Source organism: Amphiura filiformis, chromosome 9 (genome assembly GCF_039555335.1).
Source record: "Amphiura filiformis chromosome 9, Afil_fr2py, whole genome shotgun sequence".
Lineage (NCBI taxonomy): Eukaryota > Metazoa > Echinodermata > Ophiuroidea > Amphilepidida > Amphiuridae > Amphiura > Amphiura filiformis.
In genome coordinates this window covers 15,922,662-15,947,418 of record NC_092636.1, presented here as the reverse complement: position 1 = coordinate 15,947,418, position 24,757 = coordinate 15,922,662, and the positions used below count along the sequence as shown (strand labels likewise).

Genomic DNA, 24,757 nt, shown 5'->3' with positions numbered 1-24,757 from the left:
GCGAAACCTGGAAGCGACCTGGAAGCGAACCCAAAGTCATTGATCCTAAGTTCACAGTTCGTCATATCAGTGAAAATTTTAAGCTTACCTAACAATTTTTATTTCAAAAATGTTGTGCCCGCTAGGCGTTTAAAAGAGTAAATAGGTATGCTTTGTATCCTGACGTGGGAAGTGTCTACACCACTGCATTTTCAACCCAGAAAACCACAAAATGTTTTTTTAAACTATTTTCACATAAATTTTGCAGAAATTTCATGATCATGAAATTTTCACTAGAAAAAGCATTTTGCAAATCACAACTGACTTGCCTGATTACAGACATGGAATTCTTGGTTCAAATGAATGTCCCCTTTACTATAATGTGGTAAATGTGTTCAAACAAGTTTGTGAGTGGCCTTGGACAAAAAACATGGAAATTCACTAGTCTATTCTAATGATTGCGATTTGACCACTGTAACTGTGACTGTTGATGGCTATAACAATATATCATGTCTAAGCTTACTCACCAGATTGCAGTCTGAAATTAGAGAATAAAGGTATTGTTTTTAGCCGCTGGAGTGCATCTATCGTCTCATATAACACGGGCAACATCATTATTTTAAGTAAAACAACAAGGCGAAGCCGAGTTGTTTTACGCAAAAATAATGATGTCCCGTGTTATATGAGACGATAGATGCACGACAGCGGCTAAAAACAATACCTTTATTCTCATTCTTAAAGTTACACATCAATTCAAATAAATATATTATTATTAATCATCATAAATATACCAAATTTGTAATCAAATTAAATCCTACATTTTAAAAGAAATTACCTAGAGCTTAGAATCGATCAGTCCCGTTGTTGCTATGCACCTACGATTGGTTCAAATAGCGCGTACGAGTACCGCGTCGACACGTACGCGCTAAGGTGTGTGATATCGTGTCATATCACATGGGTAACTTGGGGTAAGAACCAATCAAATTGCAAGAACATTCTCAAGTGTTTAAGAATCTCTATTTCATCCACAACTCATCCAGGCTATAGTGGCGATTTTGTTTGGTAGTGCAGACTTAACAAAACACTTTGACTTTAATGTTTAACTGCATAGAATCAACACCATTATTCAGCTGTGACACATGCAGTTTGGCTTGCATAAAAGGTTCTTGGTATGTGGTCATTATAATTGTTTTCCTCCTATTATTGGAGACCACCGGCCAACCGGACAATGCAAAAATCATGTGAGAAATCTGTGTAAACAAATGAGGGTGATTTCACATCCCTGATAACTTACCTTGCTAATCTACCTCCGCTGGTGCCCGGAGAACACATGACAAAATCTTTGAGGAATGATCTCTCGTTAGACTGAGTACTGATAGGTAGAGTGCCCTCTAGAGCTTGATGGATGGTAGGTGGGTGTGACAAAGCAAAGCCTTTGCCTAGGAGACCAGCATGACCACTAAATACCTGCAGAAAAAAATGCAACAATTCCATACATGTAGTAATGTATTATTCAATTGTATGTATCCAAGTTAAAAGGTAAAGGTATGGTAAAGGTCATGTCAGAGCAATGGTCACAGGCAGAATTTGTCATGTCAGAGCAATGGTCACAGGCAGAATCTCTCTCTCTCTCTCTCTCTCTCTCTTTTTTTCTCTTTTCAAAACTCCAAATTCTTCCCTAAAGGGCTAAACTTATTCACTCCCATTTGAGGCCGATTAACATAAGAATGGACACCCCTGCTTCCTAGAACTATTATGCCACACACATTCTACACCTGGGTGGAGAGAGCTAATAGAGGTTAAGAGCCTCGTCCAAGCGCATATGGTGGCACCAGTCAAAGCCTGTACCGCTACACCAACAACACCCTTTTCATAAGTTGGTCAAATATCCTGATACATATGCCTTAAAAAATCTAGAGCATCTTGTAATTTTTTACTCCTCTGTTAAAAATTCATAATATGTAGAAAAATAAGCTCAACAGACTAATTTGCATATTTTGAAAGCTATTCATAGGCCATTCAAATGCCTCTTTTCACTTGCGAATCTCAGGGACAAAAGTCCACTTTTGACAAAAAAGCTTGAATAAGCAAGAAAAACAGCATGAAAATGACCAGAATGGTCCTAAAATGGGCTGAAAATAAAAGAAATTGCATAATTCTGGACAACAAAAAAGCCTGAATTGAGGTACAAGCCTGAAAATTTACATCCCCGCAATCTAACTACAGACTATATTACAAATATATTTTATATTACATGGATAAACCAAAAACAAACAAAAAAAAACACCTGTGGTACAAGAATTCTGCATCTGTTCTTCAATGAATGTTTTTATAGAAAAATTATTTAATTTGTGTACATCGTGGAATATTCACGACTAATCATGCTAATACACGAGCGTACAACTCTACTCTACGCGTCCATATTAGCGAGGTTATCTGTATACCACAGCTTACTACACACAGCCACGAAAAGAGTATGTTCCACGATGTACACAAATCAAATCATTTTTCTATATAGTAAACCTTTACTCCACTTACTTGTTGAGCTGCTTCAGCTATTGGTTCTACCTCGTCATCACCATCATCATTACTGGCAGGTGGTAGAGTGATCTCTTTCTTCATCTTCAATGAGTACTTTTATTGAACCTTTACTTACTTGTTGAGCTGCTTCAGCTATTGGTTCTACCTCGTCATCACCATCATCATTACTGGCAGGTGGTAGAGTGATCTCTTTCTTCATCTTCAATGAGTACTTTTATTGAACCTTTACTTACTTGTTGAGCTGCTTCAGCTATTGGTTCTACCTCATCATCACCATCATCATTACTGGCAGGTGGTAGAGTGATCTCTTTCTTCATCTTCAATGAGTACTTTTTTTGAACCTTTACTTACTTGTTGAGCTGCTTCAGCTATTGGTTCTACCTCATCATCACCATCATCATTACTGGCAGGTGGTAGAGTGATCTCTTTCTTCATCTTCAATGAGTACTTTTATTGAACCTTTACTTATTTGTTGAGCTGCTTCAGCTATTGGTTCTACCTCATCATCACCATCATCATTACTGGCAGGTGGTAGAGTGATCTCTTTCTTCATCTTCAATGAGTACTTTTATTGAACCTTTACTTACTTGTTGAGCTGCTTCAGCTATTGGTTCTACCTCATCATCACCATCATCATTACTGGCAGGTGGTAGAGTGATCTCTTTCTTCATCTTCAATGAGTACTTTTATTGAATCTTTACTTATTTGTTGAGCTGCTTCAGCTATTGGTTCTACCTCATCATCACCATCATCATTACTGGCAGGTGGTAGAGTGATCTCTTTCTTCATCTTCAATGAGTACTTTTATTGAACCTTTACTTACTTGTTGAGCTGCTTCAGCTATTGGTTCTACCTCATCATCACCATCATCATTACTAGCAGGTGGTAGAGTGATCTCTTTCTTCATCTTCAATGAGTACTTTTATTGAACCTTTACTTACTTGTTGAGCTGCTTCAGCTATTGGTTCTACCTCATCATCACCATCATCATTACTAGCAGGTGGTAGAGTGATCTCTTTCTTCATCTTCAATGAGTACTTTTATTGAACCTTTACTTACTTGTTGAGCTGCTTCAGCTATTGGTTCTACCTCATCATCACCATCATCATTACTAGCAGGTGGTAGAGTGATCTCTTTCTTCATCTTCAATGAGTACTTTTATTGAACCTTTACTTACTTGTTGAGCTGCTTCAGCTATTGGTTCTACCTCATCATCACCATCATCATTGCTGGCAGGTGGTAGAGTGATCTCTTTCTTCATCAAGGATGATGCACACATTCCACCAAGATGACCAAGTTCCTTCTCTAACTGTACTAATCCCTATAATATGAACAAGGTAATGACACATATAACAATTGGTTATCATCTTTGGAAAATGATGCGGGGGGCTGATACTTCAAGCAATAATGTACAATTTGCATTACAAATAGATTTTTGATTTTACCCAAATATTGTTGGTTTTCACAATTCGATATGAGAACACATCAGACACACCAAATTGCATTCTGAATACCAGAAATGTGACCGAACCCTTAAACCAAGGTGTCTACATTATTTATGAACATAATATTATTTTTATTTACCTCATCTGACGATGTACTCCATTCATAACCAACCACTGAACACTTGAAGCCATAGGTATTAGCCTTGTCATCTTTCATGTAATCCGATGCCGTCTCTAGAGAAAACACTGCCTCGTTACCTGCATGGTGAAACAAATGCGTTGAGAAAAAAAACCAAATTACATATTAAAGGTGGGTGACCTGATTGACAGCCTCATCCCCAACTTCACCCTATCAAAATGCAGATTTTGGTATCAGATGAAAGCTCATATTCTTCTCATTAACATATTGAAATTAGACATTTCAAATCGGTATATTTCCGAAGAAATTGTCAAAAACCTGTCGAATTAGTCTCAAATGTGGTATACCATACTTTTGACTAATTCAGCAGTTTTTTTGATGATATCTTAGGTAATACGCCGCCTTGGAACTCCTAATTTCAGTATGTTAATGAGTAAAATAGGATCTTTCATTTAATATCTATTTATTACATGATCATGTTTTATGCTGTATTAAGAGAGATTTTCTGAGAAATACTGATGCCATGGGAAAAAGGTGGAAGATGGGGGTCAGCAAATTTCAACCATATTTTGGCAATTTAATAAGTTTGGATAAGTGTTCATAATAATCAGTATAAAAAATCTGCTATGCCCCTCCTGGGAAATATGGGCCCTAAAATATGCCCCCTAACACGTATTTCCCTGACTTGTAAAATGCCGTTTTATGCCATTTTTGAACAAATTTTTGGCACCTAAGACAAGCATCTATTAAAGTAAATTTTTCTACACATCTTCTTTCATCCTTTGTCTTTATCAAAAAATATAAAACAACAAATGTTTATATTGGGATGTTCCATTTATGAACAGGGGTGGGGGCCCATATTTCACATTTTACAACCTTTGAAAAAAGTGAAATATCCCTCTACTTTGTGACGTCATTGTAGGAGTTCCTCAATCTTTCTCAAATTGTTCATTACAGGAGAGAACCTCTGTACATAGGTCATTTATATAATGCAATAAAAATCATGGAGACTTTTTACTTTTCATAGAACACAAACATGGATTTTCCCAATATGTGACATTGGTATAATGATGCTGTATATAACGCCAACATCAAATATAAGATCTTTTCACTGTAGCAGTCCCTTTTCTTGAGCCAATAGTCAGTTATTCCATTGAGGAGTTAAGAACCACATTTAAGAATGCAAATCAAGTACAGGGGTAGGTGTTTCTCTTTAACAGCATATTGGTAAAATCGCCAGTAGATAATGCTCATTGAATATGAGCCCCTCTCATGTCACAAGCTCGTATTCATACATGTTAGTGGTATTATGATTATTATGAAAATCACAAGCTCCTATTCTGATTCTTAATCATTTCACATGCATCAGTATATGCATTAAGCTATAGGAACTAGGCCTAGTAGGGCCCCATACCCCAAAGTACTAAATCCTAATAACCTGGGGTGGAACTTAATGCTAGGAGTGGGCTATAAATGGGACTTGTTTTGTTTTGCTTCGGGATAAGGTTTTTTGTATGTTCTATTTAACCTAGGTAGGCCTATCTCAACATGAAATTACAAAATGTTAAGCCTGGGTTTCAAAAAAGAATGTGCACAGCAAAAATCCAAAATGGCCACATTTTCCCTGAAAATCACATTTTTAGCCATAACTTTGTCATTTTGGGTCTTTTACCAGGTTCTGGTGTCTAGTCTATGTTTTTTTTTTGGTCAATCAATCTATTAATGCAGTTAGAAGTAGTCTCAAATCTTCATGTGTTGAGTTACGACCATTTTTGACCCGATGCACCTTTTTTACCCAAATTTTGAACCAGGCTCATAGACCTCATATTTAAATTACATAACACTATAAATTGGAAAAACGAAATAGACACACAACATACGTTACATCAAGTAAAAAATGTAGATTTTTGCACTGCAGACTTTTATACAATTTTGATAGTTTAATTGATTTTATTGTATTTACATTTTTAGCAATTTCTTGCATTACAAAAGTTTGTATTACACTTTATATTACTGATTATATGAGGCTTCTTTAATTGTGAGCTAGGATAATTCAAAGAGAAGGCAGTTTCCATGGCAACGACCATATATACTAATTTTAAAGCAAATTTCCCCAGTAACATTTTGACAAATTCCCTCATGTGAACATGACCTAAACATTTTACCCAGAATAGCCAGTATTAGGGATAATAAATTCTCTTTTCCTGATCTCTTTTTTTTACACTGTCAGTATGGGAGAGCTCCAACTAAGCTATGTGTATTGACCCTTGACCTTCTACGGTGACAGTGGTATGTTAAAATAAGATGAGGGAAAGAAAATTTGTTATCACCAATACTGGCTATTTGGGAGTAACATTTTTAAGGACATCTCCACAATATGAGGTAAAATTTACAAAAAAAAAAAAACATAATATAAATGTCTACTTGTTATGTTGCTATGAAAACTGATAAGTGTCACAGGCACAATCTCAAACTGCTGCATGATAGTGTCCTAGATATCATCATCAGTGCCATGTGGTCGCTGCTAACTTTCATCTCCGGTATCAGTACTAACGCGCATCAGGTGATCCACTCGAAGGTTTTGTCCCCCGCGTTTCATCCCCATTATCATCAAGGTAAAACCCAATATACCAACTTTTGTTGCCTCCCTCATCCCAGATGACAGCAACAACATTTTTCTGTGACCTGTGACCTTTGAATTTTGGGCAGTTTGACCCCAAATTTTGAGCAATTAGTTGCATTAAAAAAGTTTGTATTACACTTAAAGGGGCATTTCGTGATCCACAGCCTCATCCCCCCCACTTTTCTCAAAAAAAGTTGAGATTTTTATATCGCTGGAATACTCTGGCTACATAATGTTTATGTACAAAATATTTCTTGCAGATTAATTCGTTTAGCAAAGATATCGCGAAATTTGAATTTCGTTCTGGTGCACCAGAACGAAATTACAACGTATTGTCTATGGAGCAGTGTAATACACATAATCATGCATAACTCGCTAACGCAAAATCGGAATCAACTGAAAATTTGGGAATATGCTTTTTTCGTGGATATGTACTGAAAAATGTTATAAAAAGAGGATGCTAGGATCACGAAATACTCCTTTAAAGCCATATTATAACATTTCTTTAAAAATAGATTAGTATTAATTTTCAATAAAATATTAGCATTTACTTTCAGATATGTCCCCTTTTAATTTTGAGCCGAACAAGTGAGGTAAAGCAAAGAAAATCAGAATTTACAACTAGCGCCAATGCATGTCACGCCAGCGGTTGTAATATGGTACGACCCTCTGGCGTGTGTGTGTGTGTGTGTCCCGCACGCGCCGTGTAATAGTACTGTGTTGACATCGCATACGCTGTTCGACTAATATTTCTATCGTAATAATAAAACTCTGATTCAGGCGGTTTATTCAAAATCTCGGATTTTGACAAAACTACAGCACCTAAAGTCTTGATTTTTGCAGAGAATCTTTGTTTACTAAAGTACATTACAATCGTGTAAAACCTGAATTTAAATTTTTTTTTTTTTTGAGGGCGTTCTCCTCAGCAAATGTTATAATATGGCTTTAATGAGTATATTATTGATATATGGATTCTTTAATTTTAAGTTACATGTATCAGGAGATTTCAAAGGGAAGGCAATTGCCATGGCAATGGCCATTTATACTAATATTTAAGCGAATTCCCCCAGTAATCTATGATCTTTGAATGTTGGGCAGTTTGACCCCAAATTGACCCATTTTCTTCATTTTGAGCAATTTGTTGCATTGAAAAAGTTTGTATTACACTTTATAAGTATACTATTGATATACATGGATTCTTTAATTTTAAGCTACATGTATTGGAGATTTCAAAGAGAAGGCAGTTGTCATGGCAATGGCCATTTATACTAATATTTAAGCGAATTTCCCCAGTAACATTAAGCAAATTTGATTTCACAAGAAAAGTATAGGCCCTCTCCGAATAACTGCTAACAGAGCCCGTTTTAGTACTAATGTCGATGTTGAAATAGCAGCATCACTTTCTAACATTTGTTAATAAAAACTGAACCTTACCTGTAAAGATAGACAAAATTGGAGCTTAAGTGAAAATTTAGGCTTTATTTAATACAGCTAAAAATAAAGAAAACTATTGTCATGCGTGGTAGAATTGCCGCTTAAAAATGTTGATCTTTACATGCGTTTCACTCTGTGGTCTGCGCCCTCTTAATAGACAGAGGTCACTCAGATGAAAGAGAGCAGTTTACTAGTATATTGACCATCAAAGGATCCTCAATACAAACCCCAAAATCCATATAATGTGTCAGCATTTTTGGTATTTCAAAAATCGAGAATCATAGATACATAAACGTTTTTATGTTTAACACAATAACACCCCTACTTGATCAATGTAGTGTTCCAATATATTATTGTCTTTGTTGTTAACTACATAGTGATAGAAAATAATTATTGTAGGCCCTACCTGCGTTCCTTGGAAGAAAAAGGTATATTCATTTGAGGGTGCATAAAGCATGATGCAAAAGGTTATTTTAAATCAGCACAGACAGAATTTTAGTACTGACCGGGGTACTGAACCCCTTAATAGAATAGTCCTGTTCTATAAGCATTTATCCAACACAATTTAGGCCCCAATTTATTATGTAATAGTTTTGTTGATGTTGTTTACTTCTGATAGGCTCCCTTTTCATCAAATTTCATTTTTAAACTTAGAAAAATCACCGTACCTGAGTTTAGCATGAAAATATCGCAATTTTGCACTTTTCTGAAAAAGAGCATAAAGTAAGATGTGCTCATTTTAAAACGGAAAAAGTCTCCACGATTTTTATTTGCTCAATTGTTCAACCTATATCTACTTTATCCAACAAGTAAATAACTTTGACAAAAATATTGAGGAACTCTCACAATCATCTTGCAAACTTTGCTTCAAAATTAGTATTTTGCACTTTTCTGAAAAAGAGCATAAAGTAAGATGTGCTCATTTTAAAATGGAAAAAGTCTCCACGATTTTTATTTGCTCAATTGTTCAACCTATATCTACTTTATCCAACAAGTAAATAACGTTGACAAAAATATTGAGGAACTCTCACAATCATCTTGCAAACTTTGCTTCAAAATTAGTATTTTGCACTTTTCTGAAAAAGAGCATAAAGTAAGATGTGCTCATTTTAAAATGGAAAAAGTCTCCACGATTTTTATTTGCTCAATTGGTCAACCTATATCTACTTTATCCAACAAGTAAATAACGTTGACAAAAATATTGAGGAACTCTCACAATCATCTTGCAAACTTTGCTTCAAAATTAGGATTTTTCACATTTACACAATTGCTGAAAAGGCCATTACACCCCTCTCTGAAAATGGAACAACCCAAACGTTGTCCAAAGAATTGTTAATTGTTATGTCGAGACAAAATGTGTATTATTACTGTGAAGTATAAATAAAATGTCTGCAGATGCGCGTTATTACGTGGCTCTTATCAAAAGTTAGTGCACATTTCAAAGTTTTTGTGTCTGAGAAGACAATCACGGGGGTCAATTTGAGGGGGGTCCAGTATCTCCCAGTGGGGGGTCCTCAAAATTTTTTAATACCTCCACTGTAAATACTCATGGACACATGTTTGATTGACAAAATATGAACAAAATTTGCTGACCCCCATCTTCCACCTACCATCTGAGTCTATCGGATAAACCCTCTTAAATGTCAGTAATTCCATGAAGAATTAGTCACATTTGAACATTTACATGATCTTTTTTTGTGCATGAATGCTTGAAAGGGACAGCAGTTTATGTTTTTATACATAAAGTTTAAAAAATTTGATTTTCCAAATATATCAGGTCACCTTCCTTTAAATATTACAAATTACATATTCACAAACTAATTATGCCTAATCGAGTGACGGGGATATGACAGCAATTCGAAACTAGGGCTCTTTCGGTGAGAGCCTAGACACTGAAAAAGGGCGGTCTTTCAGTGAGAAGGCCCCCAAAAAGGGGGTCTTTCCATGAGACTGGGGTAAATCTTACCAAAAAAAGGGGTCATTCAGTGAGACTGGGAAAAATTGCAGGTCAAAATATTAAGGTTGTTACAAAATTTTCAAAAATTCATCAAAATTTTCAAATTTAAGTAAAACAATGGAAAAACCGGGGTTATTCAGTCAGAAGTTGTCCCAAAATGTTTGAAAAAGGGGGTCTTTTGATGACAGGAAAACAAAAAATTTGGGGTCATTGGGTGAGAGGGAGTTCAGTAAAAGAAAAAAGGGGGTCATTGCATGAGAGGTTGTTGAAAAATGGGGGTCAATGTGGCTGCATATCACCCCCCCTCCCCCCAGATTCTTCTACACGCAATACTCTAGCTATAAATTCAATCAAACGAGGAAATATCACATATTTACACTAACCTGGAAGTACTAGAGCCATACTAGGCCAGCTATTACTACCATGGAAGCGATTCAGAACAGGCCAGTGTGTCAGACTCAGATCCTCTTGCTGCTGTGAATCATCCCTGTGTTTTGGTGTGGTGGGGTTCCCACGGCTGGGTATGAACAGTTGTAGGCCATCCTCTGGTTGGGCTGTACCACACTGGGAATCAAATTCTAGAAGCATCCACTGAACTTGCTCAGGGAATACCACCTGGTAAATGGAAGATAATAGAGAGCATTCAATGGGCTATTCCATTTAAAATCCACATTCCCCCTGTGGAAGATTTTGGAAATATCTTCCATAGGAGGAGTATGAATTTCAAATGGAATGAACACATTAGCAGCTCTATATTTAACTCACCCTCCCTCAGTGGAAGATTCAGGTTGAATCGTTCTCAGAGGGTGTATGATACTCAAATGGAGCCACCTAATGAGTTCATTCCATTTGAAATTCATACTCCCTCTGGGAAAGATATTTCTAAAATCTTCCACAGGGGGAGTGTGGATTTTAAATGGAATGAAGCCCAAGGGTGCAACTTTGTGAGAAACTAAAAATCAAGAGAATTGTGTTAACTTACTGTGTGGGGAATATGCATGATTTTCGGAGAATCAATTTTGATTTTCGCAAACTAAGATTATAAGAATCGTTGCGAGAATCAATTCTCTGATTCTATCTGAATTTGCATCCTTGAAGTAAAATAGCTGTCCAATGTCAAAATACATGCACATGATGAAAAATAACAATTTAAACATCAATCTGAACCCTGTCCACCATCAATATATGAAACTTATGCAAGTATAAATCCTAGGGACTTCAATGAACTTGTCAGATTCTTTCAACATTTATCAGAAAAGTTTTCAGCGGGTTCCCCATTGGACAAGTTTAGACCTGTCAAGCTTTTATCAGGAGTAGCTCTGACTTCTTCAGGACAAAGTACATAAGTATGAGACATGCAGGCCGCTCCTTGCCTACTGATGGCTCTGAAAAGAGCCATTCACTGAAGACTGTGTTCCATGCATTTACTCACCTTGTGTACAAAGTAATGACTACATTATATTTTTGAAATCTATGCAAGAAATGTGTTGCCACACTTTTTGCGCATGGCACATTGGCTCGCCTTGCCACTGTAAAGTATTTTTAAATAGCTCAATTTTAAGCTTTTAACCAAAAGCATCCAATAACAGATATTTGGGCGGATGTACCCGAATTTAGAATGTAAATCACCTAATAGGGCGGGAAAGCACTTAACTCAATAACTTCCGGTACTTAATGGGAAGTTACGGACCGATCAATAAAAACTCAAAACCCATTTTACAAATCGGCTATTAAAATTGAAAGGAAAATAAGTAAAATGGCAAAAGTAGCCCAATTTTAGGCAAGTTGAATGCTTTTTTTAGTAGCGACACATGATTGCCATGTAGCCCAATTGTGCACCGTTGGCATCACTGTGTAAGAAAGGTTAGAAACACTTACTTTATAATTCGATACAGATGCTGGTTTGTAGGGATGATCGCTCTCAACCACAGCATAGTGTATGGAAGTGGTGACTGCACTGACATCTAATGACTGACTGCCCACACTATCTAGTGATTGGTTGGCTGTCGTAGTGGGCGGAGCAAACTGCACATTGATATTGGCTAATGGTGGAAGTATCTCTTGTAGTAAGTCTAGGATTTGAACAGCACTCTAGATATAGATAGATATAATACGAGTTTATCATAACATAACGATATATATATGTGACAGTTATGATTCAGAGATAAATACAAATTTAAAACGCTTTAAAATGATATATCATTAAAAATGTGTACATACCTTAGGATCAGACACAGCTACAGGACCAATGTATGCCAAGACAAGAGGTAGAAGACTAGAAAAAAGATGAGCCGATCCTAGTAATTCGGGAAGCTCTTGGTCTGAAATAAGTGAGAAACATGCTGATGAAATTAACAACTTTGCAGGAAAGTAGCATTAGTCACAAGGACCGATTTGGGAATCTTATTTTTCGCACTTCCTTCTTTAAAGGGGGGGGGGGTTAGGATATAGATTTCCTTCAAACTTTCGTACAATGTCAAATATCGTCCCCTTCAATGCATTCGTGTAAAAAACCAAGAACATTTTCAGCGCAAATGTGAATAATTAGCACAATTAGCAAGCCAATATGTTGATACAAGCAAATTGCCTAACAGCAAAGGTATACTGTATACTACTGTAAGTTTAGAGTTTTGTTTTGAAGAAGTAGTGATTTTATGTCGATATAGTATAGAAAGTGTGCATGTTACAGGAATATCGCCCCATTTAATCATAGAGGAGTATCAGGAAGCCATTACTAGTGCAACTAGTAGTACTAGTAAGTAAAGCTCACCCTACAGAATTTTCACAGAATTCCTGGACCTATAAATGAAATGAAATGACATGCAAGTTAATGCTGCTTACCTTGTAAGCCCTGAGCTCTTAGTAATAAATCTGTGGCAGCCTTCACTATGGTGCTAGTAATTGCCAAGCCGCTTCTCCTGGCTTGACGTTCTAATAGCACTGACTTGGGTTCCAGGTGGACATTTTCATTGTCTGCAGATGTGCTGCAAGAAAAGGGTGTAGAAAATGATAAGATTAGCATTTTCCCACAAGGAAAAAGCAGTAGTATCACTTGGGAGTTCGATGACTTCGATCATTTTGTTAAATTCAGTTTTCTTCAACGCCTATTTCCTCATATCAATGATATTTATCTTGTATCATCAAACAATGGGAAATGACCATGTATGCCTCAAATGAACAATGAGGCATTTCAACTCTACATTTCCCCAGCACCAAAGGAACACCCCAAGCAAGTGTTATCAAAACTAATCGACTTCCCATCGACAAACCCAACCCTACATGTAACCACTGGCAAAACAAGGGCATGATATGTGTGATCAACTTTTTACAATCCAAAAGTGGACACACATGTTCGAGGGTTTTTTTTGCCCATGGACGTGGTTTTCAGTATCCAGGAGAGGGGCTCACCCTATGTACCGACAACTGCTGTCATTAGCTTTTACATCTAGAAACATCTTATAGGAACCAAGGATAGCCACGGTCCTTATGTGTCCTACCTTGGGTGCTACACAATACACAATGTGATTTGAATGAATTGAACTATAAAATATAAATTTCTACCAAGTCCTGTATGTGAATCAATTTCAAGTGACTTACTTGTAATATAAGATCTGTGGGATTTGTCCCCTGGTTTGACTGGTTCCGTTGCTACTAAGAGGGCAAGAGCTAAATGTGAAAGTCACCCCATCTAGTGTCTTGATGTGTGTTATACCGCCATCACCATTAACAGTTCTGTTGCCATGGTTACGTAGTCTCACTGCATACTTGACAGATTCCTACAGCAACAGACATGAACAATATAGTAACTATACCATTTTTCACCGGTGTGACGTCAACGCGCATCTAAGCAGCGTCTTTAAGCAGCGTCTTTAAGCGCATGCATGTGTACCCCGGTGCTTTGAGCGATTTGAGGCCACACCAACTTCACTACCACATTGGGGTGAAGAATGGAATAACAACACACAAACCGCACATCAATTGATGAAGCACTGTAAACTTGTTAACCTTAATACAACCATATCAATGTAAGTTTATTCAAATAGCACCGTTTTAATTTTCTCAAAGGGCTTTACATCTAATGACACCTTAACAAAGACTGATTGCTGTTTAGATGTGTCAACACTCAACGACAGAGATTAGGGCTAAATCAAACTTTATTCAGGTTGCTTTTCAACAACTCTTCCTATACCTTTGTACGGGAGCCAACCATTGTTAATCCACACTTTGCCAGTAGCCTATACACGAACAAGAGTTAATGTAAGTGCGCATTCCTGTGTGTGTTTGCATATACCACGCAGGTGATGCGGACGCATTGTTGTCCAACGGTGATGAACAACGATGAAACCTGATTGAATCCCTAAATCAATCAAATTGAATAGGAATGGGTACATTACCTTTACTGCTACCGGTCTATCAAATTTGATTTCAGCTATATCATTAACCAGGTCGTCTGGTCCATAGGAACCTTTGACTAACTCAAGAGAATTCCACCTATGACTGTGTCCATCAGCACCAATCTCGCTCTGTCGGTTCAAATAAATCAAATCAAATCAATTGTACAAGTATTTCATGCACCACAGGCTTTGGTTCACTCAATTGCAGTAATATGACGGATTTTGAAGATTAGTCAAATTTTGCATCCACATAAAAAAAGAAATATGCATTCAACTTAAACTAATGTGACAGATTTTGAAGATAAGCAAGATCTTAAATCCACACATGAAAAATGCATATTCAATTCACACTATAGTTTGATCAGCTCGTAATCGGCGGGAAATATTAGGCTTTTACCACTACGCCGAAAAGTAGACCCACGTTAAGAGTGCAAGAGTTGACAAGGATAGTATAGGACTTGAAATAATAGTTTGTGATGCTTCTGGCTACATGTCACAAGACTATCCTCAAAATAAAATATATTGATATTATTAATCTGCGAGGTTATAGGGCCCGTCAAACTCTATTTTAATAATCATAACTTTAGCAGATATAAACCTTACCAGGTGAATTTCGATATGTAAACGTTCTCAAGAATATTACAGAATGTTGATAGAACTGCCTATAATTTAGTTCACCTCAAGTTTGGTAGTGACGTACATGCATATTTTGCTCGCTGCACTATCGAATCGCACGCGTAAAGATAAATGCGCTGAGTGTACACGCATGCATATAGGGGCAGTTTATCGGCACCCTTGCGTCGCAACAGGGAAAAAGCATTTACATCACTACCGAACTTGAGGTGAACCAAATTATATATAAGCACATCAAACATAAATAACATGGAATGCCAACAGCAGGCAAACTTAATGGTTCATAATACACCATGCACCATTTAAATAAATTTCTTTGATAGCTCTATCAATTCAACATCCTACACAGACAACACAATGACCTATATTAGGCTACTTAAGCTTGCATAGCAACTCCAAGTCCCAAGTGCTTCACTTTTAATCAGGATGGGAGAGTAACTCTATTATAGCATTATTTACCCCATCTAGCAGCTCCAGTTCATAATTATAGTGACCACCTCCTCCATACACACTAAAGCCAGCAATCATAACACCAGCTTTGTCTACAGTAAAACACACCGCATCGGGTGTACCATTTCCCGTACTCCATCCGCGACTCTGCGTCACTCGGGCATAACGTGATGGGGTATTCATTAGTGGACGTCCACTGGCTTGATTGTCACCCTGCAAGATAAATATAGAAACAATTTGATTTGTAAAAAAGAAATAAAAAGATGTTTATACATGGGCAATAATACTATGGGAAGTATATGTGACTACAGCAGTAGGTACAGCTTTATAAGCAAGGTGCCATTCATTACGTTGCCATCATGTTATCCTGAATGTAGTTGTGTATGTAGCACACAAAACAAATGATGCTCTACATGCTGCTAATCGCATAGTACGCTATGCTTCTTCAGCACCCCAGATACTTTAGCCCGTCAATGCTTCTTCAGCACCCAGATGCTTCTTCAGCACTCCGATGCTTCTTCAGCACCCCGATGCTTCTTCAGCACCGATGCATCTTCAGCACCCCAATGCTTCTTCAGCACCCCGATGCTTCTTCAGCACCCCATGCTTCTTCAGCACCCCGATGCTTCTTCAGCACCCTATTGCTTCTTCAGCACCCCAATGCTTCTTTAGCACCCCAATGCTTCTTTAGCTCCCATATACTTATTCAACACACCAATGTACATGTTACATTACTTCAGCACCCCGATAGTTATACTTACATCAGAACTGGCAGATGCAGCAGCCAATTCACTGACAACACAAGCTAGAAGACGACTTGTGTTGGATACTAACAACTGGGAATACAGCACCTTTTCCTGCAACACAAAATGAACATATACAAATGTTAAGAACATTTTTAATACTTTTGTGGTATGTGATGTACGGGAGCGTGAACACAGATTGATTAACAATCACACTGATTGGCTGATAACAACAAAACGGTTGGCCCATTGGTCATCAGTACGTAGAAGGAAAGACGAAAAACTCTGCTATTCTATGTGATCACTGATCACTAGTGCGTACCCAGACCATGGAAGTATTAACAAATTTACTTTACCACCATTTATAAATCATTTCACACACCAGCACACAAGAATAACATTGGATAATAGGCCATTTCGACATATTTTTCTACAAGATTTTGCCCTGATATCATAGGCACATATACTAAGGGTATCAAGGCAAGTTTTAGCAGTATCACAACCAGGTATACATAATTAATATGTAACATGTTTAAATCAAGAATGCCAAGTATAGCAAATCATCTAGTCTCATTTTTCTAACTGAGTTAGTTTCATGGTTAGCTCTGCTTTCTCACTGTGTCCACTTGTGAGCAAATACTGCTCACATAAGGCACTGCATTTATTTATTTCTATATTTCATTCTTATTTAACCTGCTTGATGTACTAGCATTGTTCTACCAAGGCGCCCAGATGCATTTCGTGCATTCTTTCAGAGGATGGATTGGACTAGAGTCACCAGCAGAGATAAGCTTGAGATGTTGCATCTGGCATCATCCTTGAGGGCAGTCGCAAAATTCAGCACTCACAGGATGCTGCACGTATGGTTATCCAAATCCAATATTGTATTAGGTTAATCGGCCAATCATATCAAGTATCGTCTTCCGGTGACAGGTGATGTCAGACGCAACATTTCCTGAGTTTTCTCTGCCGGAAACTAAAGTTATCTTAATTTCATCTTACCTTATCTAACATCTGCCTTATTGGTAGAGTGAGGATATTAAGTAACTTATCTAGCACCTCTTGGAATGTAGGACTTGAAGACCTGGACTCAGTAGCCTGTATGCATGGGGTCAATAATATCAATAAAGGAAAATGACATACACAGAAATTTCTCATTTATACATTAATTGAAAGTACAAAGGTGCGAAGACATATTTACACACAGAATTCATAAAATGTGATTTTAAATGTGTATATCGAAAAATACACAAAAACATCCTTCGGTGATCGAACACTGAAACTGAATGCACCTGATAGGAAGTTGGATTGTTAAACCCAACATTGTGCATAATATTAGGACAGTAATATTCAAATTGACTGCTCAGTGCAGAAGTGGGTAAGTGCAATAGCTGCCATGTGTAGAAGTGCATTGCCATGTGTAGTTGCCATGTTTAGATGAGTACAATATACAGTGTAAACATTGCCAAATGTTCACAGGGCAGCTATTGCACTTACCTACATCTGGCACTGAGCAGTCAAAATTTATTAAAGCAACCCATATAAATATCACTTGATCTGGGTGGATTTTAAAGAATCAATTAATCAATCCAGCCTTTTTCATTTGACATTCTTCATTTTAAATCCTACTGTACCAGCATTTTAAATTATATTTGCTGATAGATTTGGCGAGGACAGCATGACTTTAGTCCAGCATTAGATTCAGTATAAACATTGTAATATATGGCACCACTGAATGACTGAAAACACACTCAGCGCATGTCTTTCCATTATATTCCGTAATTGATATCACAATTTCGCAAATGGTACCACTGAAAAGAATGAGAATACACTCCATGTCTTTCCACTGTATTCTGTAATTTATATGCTTTGCACCAATATCTCAAATTGTAATTACAGATTAAAGGTATTGTTTTATCCGGTGTCATGCATCTATCGTCTCATATAACACAGGCGACATCATTATTTTATGTAAAACAATGAGGCAAACCTGAGTTGTTTTACGCCAAAAATAATTATGTCATGTGTTATGAGACGATAGATGCACGACAGCTGATAAAAACAATACCTTTCAAACATATCAGGTGTATCACATGTAGTGATGTGGTGAACATTGGACAAAAACACATATCTGAGAAAATCAAATTCAAAGAAAATAGCAATATGAATTGAGACAAAATTAATTATTGAAGAAAGAAAACTTTTTGAAATTAAAAAGCCACCTCACCTGTAACCGTTCTTCCATGTGAGCCACCAGCTCTGGGAACTGTCCTTTGCAGTCGACAGGCTGTACAGTGGGTGAACTATCTTCCATGGAGCACTGTTTAGACAGGCTAGCATGGGACAGAGTCTCCACTTCTCCTCTGTCTTTCAGGATTGGTAGCACACTGGTAAGTCTAACGGATGGATGACACAGAGCCTCCAGGACAGCTGCTAGTAGATGCCCGTTAAGTTCATTTTGACTGTCCTGTTGGAGTAAAATGTGAGTGGTTAACATGTATGTGAGCACATGTATCTCTTAAGAGGGATTATGAGTAGGGAGGGCCATGGTGATATCCTAGAACACTATAATCTGTTGCATGGTTCCTTTCATGTGTTAACCATCGTGTTTACGCACCCGACATCAAGGGTGTGCATACCACCTTGTGGAAAATAATATGCGCTGGACGGCTAGCAGTACGCTTAAAAGGAATTCTGCAAAATAAAAGTGTTCCCTGAATGGATTTGTGCTCCTTCAGGCTTGGTATATGTTTTGGTTGCAATATTTATTTACAATTATTTCAACAGGCATGAAATCTGGTCTTGGAAAAAAAATACTCTTTCTGTGAATTTGATTCAGAAATAGGCTGAAAAACACTGAAAACAATAACAAAAAATGCTGAAATCAGGTAAAACGCTGAAAATGTTCATGCCTGTTACTAACAAATTCAGCTCACTTTATATTATCCATTTGATTTTCCATTCATGTGTCAGTTGTAGTTATCATATTTTTGTTTTATGAGGGTTAAATTTCACTAAAGTTGGTTTGTTTAAACTTCCGTGGTCCGGGTACGCGCTGGTGAATTGCGATCGCGTAGAAGTGACAAGGTCGCCTACTACGCTACCGCGTCGAAGACCAATGGGTCAGCCGGCTTGTTGTCAAGTGCGCGTTGATCAGCCAATCAGCGTGATTGTTTATTGCTTTTGCATTTACGCTCGTGTACGCGATACGCACAGGCACGACCACGGAAGTTTAAAAAAAACAACTTTAGACTGCTTGAAGTACTACTTACCGGTTCTAAAGCACTTAATAAATCACACAGAAATAGCCACTTGAGCTGGGCTGTCGGATAGAATGCGTGGAAGCAATGGACAAACGTGCGATGACACTCGTCCAGAATCTGCTGCCTCAGTTTGCCGACTCGATACGAGTCACTGGAATGCTGGATGAATTTGGCCAGTGAGGGCTGCAACTGTTGCGACAAGATGCGTCGCAGCAGGTCGCAGCTGGACGAGATGGATTCTGGGATTTGAGGGTCTCCTGTTAGCGGTTTCTTACTACCAGCTGTTGGAGGAAGAGTGATTAGAAATGTAAGTGATAAGTGAAAGAAATGTTTTCTGTTGTTTGATGTCTATGCTTCAACATGACATGCTTTTTAATACCATTTAAGAATTAAAAGCAATATTGTAAGATTTCTGGGGAAAAAAACCTGGATTCTAGTTAGATTTAGTTAATTAAAGTACTTCCAAATGCATAAAATTAAGAATTTTGATCAAAAGTGAGGGAGTCCTCCTCATCCAAAGTTACAATATTGCTTATAATTCCAATAACTGAATTATTTCATTGCATGACATAGGGCTGCCAGGGCATGAAGTGACTTAGTAGGAAAAGCCTGAGCAAGTGCGCGATTCTGGGCTATAAAGCCTCAAAATAGGCTGAAAATAAATAAAAGTGCAGAAGTTTGGAGTAACTAAAGGTCTGAAATATAATCAGGCAATGGCCTGAGAACTGTCAACACAAATGTGCAAACTTTGATAGAACTAAATAACAGACGAAAAAACAAGGGTTCATTCATTTCCTTACCAGGACTGGGATAAATCTCACACACATATGTCCTAAGTAATCGTAGACAAGCAGTTGCAATGTAAACGAGTCGTTCTAAATCTAGGGTTGCCGCTGTCAATTCTTTGCCTCGTAGGTCTACAGCATCCTGTAGACTAGCACCAAATGTTCCCCAGCTCCACTGGAGTAGCCTTAATAAGGATTCAAAGACCTCCTAGAAAAGAGAAAAGAACAACAAAATAGTTGGTACAATTACCGAATAGGGTACAACTTGGTAGACGTCGAGTCCAGTCCTCGTTTACGGAATTTAGGGTTAGGGTTTATGGTTGGGGTAGGGCAGTCTTAGTAGAATTGCAACCTTATTCGGTTATCGCTCTGAATAGTCCATCATACTCACGTGATAATTCCTGTGGTGTGGCTTTCTTGATCATTTTAATTTTATTGTGTCTATTCTTCGACCTTTCACCTTAAAAAGAGTATAAGGCTTTCTCATCTTTATTTCGACTACATGTACAACTGGAAGTCGGACAGCTGGGAATTTTACCCACCCATATATATACACAATGCTAGAAATAGCATACTAGTACATCATGGCATACGTGCATGTGGTCATGGCGGTATTACGACAGAGGCACCAAACGGTCCAAAGCTAAGTCAACATCATGGTCAAGCATGTCCTATGGGGCTTGTGCTTTGGAAGCATTAATATCAGAGTGCGCAGGCATTAGGCCAAAAAAAAATTGTTTGTTTGTCCATAGAGGCTTCTGAAACAGTTGGGTCGGTAGGTCGGATTTTTTTTTTATACAGATATTGCACTTGAAACTGACAATTTGAAGACTGGTAAATAGATCAAAACACACAGCACTTTACTGGTTTAACTCTTGAGATGGTTCTGCATGTTATACTGTTCATTTTCTTTCTTTAAATTTATACTAACCACTGTTTTACTCGCACATTCAACGCAAATTAAAAAAAGAAAGAAAAAAAGAACACGGTCGGGACCAGGGTACACGATCGGTCGGACGTGGACAAACAAACAATTTTTTTTTTGCCTTATTGAGTCAAAGTTCTCTCTCAATCAATCTATAATTGAATGAATTGAAATAAGTGAGTCTTACTGGTGACACAGCTGTGCTGAAATGACTTGTAAGTATATGGACTGGTTCTGTCTGCATTGATGTGCCTTTGGAAGAATTGCTATCTGGCTGGGGAATTCTGAAAAATAAACGCAAAACATTATCTTAATCCGTCTAATTAACTTAACTTACTACATTTATAGTGTGCCTTTTCCAAAGTGCAAAAGAGAACATTAAAAATATGATAAAATACAGTAAATACAGGCAACAATATTATGGAAAGGCAACAAAATTATGCAGAACTGAAACTTTTCCTCTTTTAAACATTATTTGTTATTTTCAGCCCAATTTGAGCGTTTAAGCATGATTTTGCGCTATTTTCCTCTTTTTGGTTTTAAGGCATTTTGCACTTTTTCACAAATGGTCAGTTTTAGGCCTGATTATGGAAAAAGATGTCTTTGGGCAGTTTTGAATAATTCCAGAGTAGCAGCATTTCTTATATGATTGTGATCAGGTAAGGTGTTCCACAAACATGCAGCTGCCACTGAAAAGGCTCTATCCCCAGCACCCTTCTTAAAAAGAGGTACCAAGGCTATCTGCCGAGCAGGTGTTCATTGCCTTCTGGGAAGATCTTTTCACAGTGAGGCAGTTATTTATGTACTGCTGGGGAGAGAGAGGGAGCCCCTTCAGTTATTAATACACCTAAAGCAACGTCTCATACACAATCCTCTCACTGACAGGAAGCCAATGAAATTGGCTCAAGAGAAGTCTCCATATACAAGTTTGCTACAGTCGGAGAGACTGGCCAACACATTGCTGCCCCATGGGTTTGTTTGTAAAACTGCTGCCACTTGACCACCCACCAGGTGGACATGTGACCGGAGGAGTGTAAACACTAAACTAAATTAAGATGCTGTGATGACGTTGTGAGCTACGTCACTGCTCAATTAGGTCTCTGAAAAAATAACTTTCAGGCCTATGTCAACATGACAGGAGTCCAATATCACTCTTCATACTGCTATTAAAAAGTACTGTTTCGTTTATTTGTATGAGGGCAAATCAATATGTGCAATAAGTACTCACTTATATAGAAGTTGGGGTATTTGCCCTGCATTAACATCTGTTCCATTGTTGGATTTCTTGGAGCTCATAAACTGGAATGTCACTCTGTGGAGAGATTTTCATAAAATAGACGTAAGTATTGATTGCCAAGAGAATGTTCGAAATTGTAATTTTTAATATAAAAACTTCTGATCTGTGTTAGACATTTCAAACATAATAATTTGATAAATCTGTCGAAAGTATGAATAAAATAATATATTTATTACGTAGGCCTGGGGAGGGAGGTAAGAGATTAAAAGGGCAAGCAAGAAAGGGCAGGTCCAAAAGGACAGACAAGCAAAATGTTAATACCAATGTGTGGAATACCATTTCAATATTACACACTGAAAGGCGCAGCAAAACAGTGTAATATTGCAAACATTCATCATACGCAAAATGTTCTGCTCGCATCACAATTAGCAATAAGGTCTTTGTCCAAGAGATTTTAAGTTAACTCAATATTTCCATGAAATAAACTAACAAACTCATACTGCCACACACCAGAGTCGAGCGAGAGTTAAAGGCCCATTCAGTTGCTCATCTGGACGATTGTAAACATAATCAAAATTCAGCTTTTGGTACCATTCTCATTGTCATAGATGTGCTAACATAGCCTGCTAGTGGTTCAGCCGAAAGCCGCGTATTTAAGACAAAATAAGGCATTGTAAATGAATCTGTAATTTATATACTGACAGTATATAAATTAGCTACATGTATTTGAATGGGGCTTCAACTTTGTGATACTGCTGTTTTCTTTGTCTTTTGCTTAATTTTTCATTTCAAAAATACCAAATGACAATTTGAATGACTTATCCTTCACTTTTAAGCAATTTATAAACAATTTTAATTTTTTACACTTGCGCTGGGATCACTTAATGGGTCTTTAACTAACAACACTGCCGGCACTCATACATTTGTGTCTCACTTGACTTGATGAAGCGATAGAAAACTTACTGGTCATCTGTAGTGATGGATGGTTGACCGCTAGATCCACAGTCGCTGCTTGGGCCATTGACCCGTGCCCAGGCTACGTACCAGCATCCTGCCGTTAGCGAGATTGGCTCATCAAATAAGATGGGGAACTTCTCTCTGCATGGGAAGATATTTAAAACAAATGTTATCATCATTCCAATGTAGTTTTACACTTGTAGATATTACATATTCTGGTAAGTATCTTTACGCAGATGACCACAATTTGTTTTATTGGGCTATTCCATCAAAACAACCCCTGTGGAGGATTTTGGAAATATCTTCCACAGGGGGAGTATGAATTTTAAATGGAATGAACCAGGGGTGTGATTCAAAGCTTGTGAAATATCCTGAAAATAGAAGAAATCCTGAAAAACAGCATGAAATTAGGCAAAAATCAATCAAATTGTGTAAATTTTGGCTACAAAAAATCCTAAAATCAGGAAAAATTCTTAAGAATCACACCCTTGATGAACACATTAGCAGCTCTATTTGAAACTCACCCTCCCTCAGTGAAAGATTTAGGTTGAGTCTTTCTAAGAGGAATGATATATTCAAATGGAGCTGCTTAATGTGTCCATTCCATTTGAAATTCATACTCCTCCTGCGGAGGATATTTCCAAATCTTCCACAGAGGTAGTGTGGATTTTAAATGGAATAGCCCGGTATATCATTATTTTCAATCAGTCCGCCCGAACACTTACCTTGCACCACATTCAAATACAATATCATCACTTTCTGCTAAAAGTTCACCATCAGACTCGTATTCACCTCCCTTTGGTCCTAGTTCATAAATCTAATGTAGAAAAAAAACACACATTTAATGATAAAGATGAAAAGCTGCTTTCTTATTTATTGTTGTGATGGAATTACGGTAATCTATAGCATTTTGCAAAGATCTTTCGCACTGCCTGATTTGGCGCAGTTTATGGCGTGAATGTGAAGTTGGGTTCTGATTGGCTAATTGAATCACATCATCTTCACCTCATTCCGATTAATCTGCGTAGCATCATGTGACACAGGCATGATTTTACGCGGTCAGTGCAAAATTTTCTTACCATCATAAAGAATTTTTGGAGCCCAAACTTGTGGTACTCAAGTGCTAAGATCAAAAGTTATACTTGAAAATTGATGTAGATCTAGTTTTTGCACAGTCAAGGCCTATCTATGAGCTTTATATTCAAATAAGTATGTAGGTTCAAGGAAATTACTATTCAGTTAAATTATATCA

At 37.5% G+C, this 24,757-nt stretch overlaps 1 protein-coding gene across 1 annotated transcript in view; it reads right to left on the bottom strand.

The window, feature by feature from the left end:
* Positions 1-24,757, bottom strand: part of LOC140159991 (E3 ubiquitin-protein ligase MYCBP2-like) — a 142,657-nt gene that overhangs the window by 37,517 nt on the left and 80,383 nt on the right. Inside the window, 19 exon segments of the mRNA XM_072183257.1 lie at positions 1,274-1,446; positions 3,698-3,841; positions 4,105-4,223; positions 10,502-10,733; positions 11,997-12,209; positions 12,339-12,439; positions 12,960-13,102; positions 13,716-13,894; positions 14,513-14,641; positions 15,605-15,808; positions 16,357-16,452; positions 17,341-17,436; positions 18,566-18,805; positions 19,611-19,882; positions 20,402-20,594; positions 21,499-21,595; positions 22,540-22,623; positions 23,512-23,646; positions 24,231-24,322. Of these exon segments, the coding sequence (XP_072039358.1) occupies positions 1,274-1,446; positions 3,698-3,841; positions 4,105-4,223; positions 10,502-10,733; positions 11,997-12,209; positions 12,339-12,439; positions 12,960-13,102; positions 13,716-13,894; positions 14,513-14,641; positions 15,605-15,808; positions 16,357-16,452; positions 17,341-17,436; positions 18,566-18,805; positions 19,611-19,882; positions 20,402-20,594; positions 21,499-21,595; positions 22,540-22,623; positions 23,512-23,646; positions 24,231-24,322 (2,942 nt within the window).